This window comes from Camellia sinensis, chromosome 13 (genome assembly GCF_055761805.1).
Source record: "Camellia sinensis isolate YWXY chromosome 13, ASM5576180v1, whole genome shotgun sequence".
In the NCBI taxonomy this organism is placed as follows: Eukaryota; Viridiplantae; Streptophyta; class Magnoliopsida; order Ericales; family Theaceae; genus Camellia; species Camellia sinensis.
The window spans coordinates 121174768-121179772 of NC_138973.1; the positions used below are offsets into that span (position 1 = coordinate 121174768).

At 34.3% G+C, this 5005-nt stretch overlaps 1 protein-coding gene across 1 annotated transcript; it reads left to right on the forward strand.

The window, feature by feature from the left end:
- Positions 1-1035: 1035 nt before the first annotated feature.
- On the forward strand, positions 1036-4569 carry LOC114291991 (protein NLP6). The gene is made up of 4 exons (XM_082903294.1): positions 1036-1341; positions 1536-2050; positions 3038-3088; positions 3204-4569. Exons 1-4 carry the CDS (start codon positions 1146-1148, stop codon positions 4293-4295), a joined length of 1854 nt encoding a protein of 617 aa, XP_082759420.1. The 5' UTR covers positions 1036-1145; the 3' UTR covers positions 4296-4569.
- Positions 4570-5005: the final 436 nt, after the last annotated feature.

Sequence of the window (5005 nt, forward strand, 5' to 3'; positions counted from 1 at the left end):
CTAGGTAAGAATCACGGGCGTCTTCCAAGATTAAAAGAGTATTTTCAAACCACTTCCCCACAGTTATAACAAATTTTCTGACACAAATTTTAAAAGCCAAATAAACAGCCCCTTTGAAGTCTGTACATGTCGTCAACGCTGTTTGTAGAAAGAGATTGAGGACTTTGTCTGAACAGAACATGTGAGATAACCATTTCAACCTTATTAGATCCCTTCCAACGCGGTCTATGGGCAGAGGCTTGGGGACTTTCTTCGAACTTTCCTTAAACCCCATAATAATATATTAGTGGCTCGGGAAAAAAATGGGGGAAATAAAACTGTTCAGTGCACAGAAAAAAAAAATTATAAAATTATAAAAAAGTATAGTGTTTTAATTATTAAAATGTATAAATTCTTTCAATGATTTGTAATTTTTTTTTTTTAATTCTTGCACTGGAGAGTTATTTCCTAAAAAAAAATTATATGTAGGCCATGTTTTAGGGTTAGTTTTTTTTTTGGATTAAAATAACTAATAAAAAAAATTAAAATAGGTAATAAGATAAAATATCATATTCTATGCATCAATTAATTATTTTTTCTCTCATAACTATCTATTTAACTAACAGAAAATAAAAATTACAAATCATCTTGAACATAATTTTTTTTATCTCATAAAATAATAAAAAAAATAAATAAAAAACTGCTAAAATAATAAGTCTCAAACCGCCCGTAGTGGAGTAAGGATCCTCCAGAGTTTTTTTTTCCTAAAGTTTCCTAGAGTGGTGTATTGTGTGGTTGAGATTTAATGACAAGTCACATCAATTTTTCAGCATTAAATCTCAACCACACAATACACCACTTTATAAAATTTAAAAAAAAAAACACTCTAGAGAATCCTTAGTGCCCGTGAGCGGTCTCTTTTCCTGTAAAAACTCTATTTTCACGCACCTTTTAATTTTTTATACATATTATATGTCAATTAACACATTCATAAATTTAATTATATACTATTATTCTCATAAATTTAATTATATACTATTATTCTCATTTTACACACTAATATTTCAACTATAATCGTAATTCATAATATATACACGCCGCCGCCAAATAGGTTTTAATCCCTAAATCATTCACTGTGCATAGCATTCGCTAAAAGATCTCAGAAGATGGCCGAATCTGATGGATCTTGCTCTCCTGTTGATATCCCTTTTGAAGCAAGTAGCGATGAAGAAGGAAGCGCAGCAGCATATTTCCCTGACGATTTCAAGCAATATGTGGACACTCAACTCAACCGCTGCCCAGTGGATGATTATGGATGGGTTTTCTGGAGCCGAGAAGACGACCAATCCGAACATCCTCCGAGTGAGTGGGGCTTTTATGTCTCTTCTCTTTCTCTCTTCTTCTTCTTCGTCCTCCTCCTTCGAATATGGCTTTTATTTATTTAATTTGTAAGAATGGAGTTTAATTTGTAAGTCAATTTTAAATACCTGCTTTTCAAATATCGCTTCTCTCCTCCAATTTTGTTTTTTTTTTTTTGGTTTGTTATTATTAATCAGATTTTTTGGATTTTAAAAAGAAGATCAAAGATGTCCTTCTGAAGTGTATACTCAATTGGTTTGGATATCCAACACTATTTCAATTATGGGCACCCACAATGACAATGGAGGGCCGGTCTTATCTTGCAACTCAAAACCAACCTTTCGCTCTTTGTCCATTTGATACAAGAATTGATGATGCTGTTAAAGGACTTTGTGGGTATAGGATGATCTCTGAGGGCTATAAATTTTACATGGATAGAGAGAGTTCTGATGAACAACTTGGGGTTCCTGGCCGTGTGTTCAAGCATGGATTTCCCGAATTCTCTCCCAATGTAGAATATTACTCTATCAAAGAGTATCCATTGCGCGACCATGCTTTAGGTTGCCAACTTAAACTATCTTGGGCTATCCCACTGTTTGATCCTTCTACCCACTTTTGTGTTGGTGTACTTGAGATAGTTTCAACAGGGCCCACAAAGGAATCTGTATTGGGCAGCCACATTGATTTGCTGGATTTGCATAATTATTTGGAGGTTAGTACCCCAACTCACAAATTGGCATTTTTTTATGTCTTTCTAATCTTGATTGATTAACTCCCCTCTCTCCTTTCTTACATGTATGCAGAATTGTGCTCTTTTGATAATTTAAATTTAAAGGAAAACAAATTTATCAAAAACAATTAAAAAATAGATGAGAAGTGTGTTTTCAATAGGGAAAATTACAAAAATATAGTTTGTTTAAAATACATATTGTCCCCTGCGATTTTGGAAAGTACATCACGTCTCATCAAGTTTCTAATTGTTTAACAAAAGACTCTTTTTATTAATAAATCATCAACTGTTGTGTGATATCTGGCCCATTGGACTGACTAATCCATTAGACCAACAATTTTTTTCCTTTAATTTTTTAGTTTGTGCATATTTGATCCTATTATAATGCAACATGGCTACGTGCTTCTCATGTGTCTATCCTGCATAAAATTCATAGTTTTTTAGACCAATAAACACAAATTACAGAAATCAAAGCGCTAATCTTTTGAAATCGATATTAATCGGACTAAAAATATTAATACAACATGAAGCTAGATGGACCATTAGCACAACTATTACTTGTTCTTTTTTTTCATCTTGTCAGTGCCGAATGGCATGTGAGGAGTATGTAATTGCGTTATTTCCTCACTGTTGTTATCAATATCAATGTGACACAAAATGTAAAATTAAATGGTAAATTGTTATGATTAAAATTATAAGATCCAAAAAGATACAATGAATGAACTATTGATTTGAGGATAAGATAGTGTGTTGTTTATCTTATCAGAGAGAGCTTCTATGGTAGAAAGAAAGAAAGCAAAGCAAAACGTCAAGTTGTATTTTCTTGTTGCATTCCGTGCTCATTTAGCTGTGACTGAATTGTTTTTCCATTATAGAGTCTCTTATATGCTTCCTTTTCTTGGCAAACAAATATTCTACATTTCAAAGTGTACAAAGATTCCTTAGTCGCATCTTTCCATTCCCCTGCAGGAGGTAGGTCTGGAATCTTCAATTTCACCTGCAGACCATGTCAAGGAAAGGGTAAGTGGTACACTGTAATGTAATGTCAAATTTGGTATTTTATTTTATTTTTTAAATTAATATGATTAGGAATATCTTCTGACAATACTTTGACGTGACAATACTTTTCAATCAGAATGTGAGACAAAGTGAAGCCTTATATGAAATCAACAAGGTATTGGAAGTTGTGCGTGAAGTTCATGGTTTAGATTTTGCTCAAGTATGGGCCCGGTGCAGGGTAGACTGCGCATGCCGGGCTCTGGGTAAGGGTGACTTCTTCCGTGTGATTTGCCATGTTAATAAAGATGATGAGTACTTCAATTTGGCCAGTAACGCACAGCACTTAAGAAAGGGGCAAGGAGTTGTTGGGAGAGCATTCTCGTCCCGTAATGTATTACTTTGCAAGGATGTAACCCAACTTAGCATAATTGACTACCCATTGGCACACTATGCACGATATCATAAATTAGGTTGTTGTTTCGCAATATGCTTGCAAAGTAGTTGCACCGGAAATGACATTTACCTGTTAGAGTGCTTTATGCCGCCAAGCAACAATAACTATGGTGTTCAACAGACTGCATTGAGGAAAATATTGGAAACGATGAAGAAAAATTTTCGTACTTTCAAGCTTGCTTCTGCAGAAGAAGTTGGTGAACATTTATGTATTGAAGAAATTTCTTTTCAAATGTCCCAAACTACTAAATCTTTGCCTAGGCTGGAGCCCTTACAAAGTGGAGGAGAGATGAGACAACTGGATTTAGTAAGTGGTACACTGAAGCGTGTTTGTAGAGATTATGGTATACCGAGGTCGCCACCATGCAAGAATATGGTTGGTTGCTCTCAACCTAGTAAATCTTCCCCGGGTGTTGATCATCAACAAATCCGACAATTAAGTTCTAATCGGCCTTTTAGTCATGCCTCAGCTGCTGTTGTTCACGCAAACCCATGTAATACAGTGATCCGAGATGCAAATATTGTGACCGTGAAGGCAAAATATATCGATGATATTATAATAAAGTTTCCGCTGTCTTTGTCATCGGGACTAGTTGAGTTGCAGCAGAAAATCGCCCATATACTGCACTTAGAGGATGAAACTTATTATGTCAAGTATAAAGATGAGGATGACGACTTAATTGTACTAGCTTGTGATCAGGACTTAAAACATTATATAAGCACTTCTACATCGCCGGGCAACACTACCATCGTGGTATTCATTGTTCCAAAGTAGTCAACTATGACTGACCAACTTGAATCATCTGAGTGTTTTTTGTTGCTGCTATATCCTCTTTTGTTCTATCTTGTTTTGTTCTATCTTTTGATTCTAAAGATAGTTGTAGTTGGACTATCATGCCTTGTTTCTTCTGTTTAAGGAAGGTTGGAGTGTTTTGGGATTTTTTTGTTTTCTCTTGGCAGTTGGATTCTGGGCAACTTTTTCATTCTTCCCTTTTGTAATGTTGTATTAGCATGTATTAATAAAATGTTACTTTCTGATAAAAAAAAAACATATTTCACTTTATCAGAACGAACCTCAAATGATATAGTTATTTCTTGTTTGTATGGAAAATGCACAATAGCGAAGTGTTCATTGAGTTGGCATGTCAAGCAAGGGACTCCATTTACATTTTCACCTTTCATAACTAGGACACAAATGAAAGGCGGGATACAAAAGCCCCATAAAAATTTTAACTCAATTAAATGCAAAGGCAAAACATACCATGAAACACAATAGCAATTCAAATCAAATATGATTGAGACCAAAGCTTGTAAAAAAAATTAAGGGTAAATTATACTCACTCTTGAGATTTGGAGAAAATATAATAGATCTTAAAAGTTTGGCATAAGTACACTGACTCCCTTATGGTTTTAATTCATATCTCTCTTAGCTTCGTTTTCACCAGAAATGTATTAATCATATAAATGAAATAATGTTGTTTTCAT

Bases quoted from the DNA above. Each gene is read 5' to 3' on its own strand.
- LOC114291991 (XM_082903294.1), top strand. From the start codon at position 1,146: ATGGCCGAATCTGATGGATCTTGCTCTCCTGTTGATATCCCTTTTGAA. The intron at 1,342-1,535 runs GTGAGTGGGGCT...ATTATTAATCAG, and splicing joins CCAATCCGAACATCCTCCGA to ATTTTTTGGATTTTAAAAAG. The intron at 3,089-3,203 runs GTAAGTGGTACA...CTTTTCAATCAG, and splicing joins CAGACCATGTCAAGGAAAGG to AATGTGAGACAAAGTGAAGC.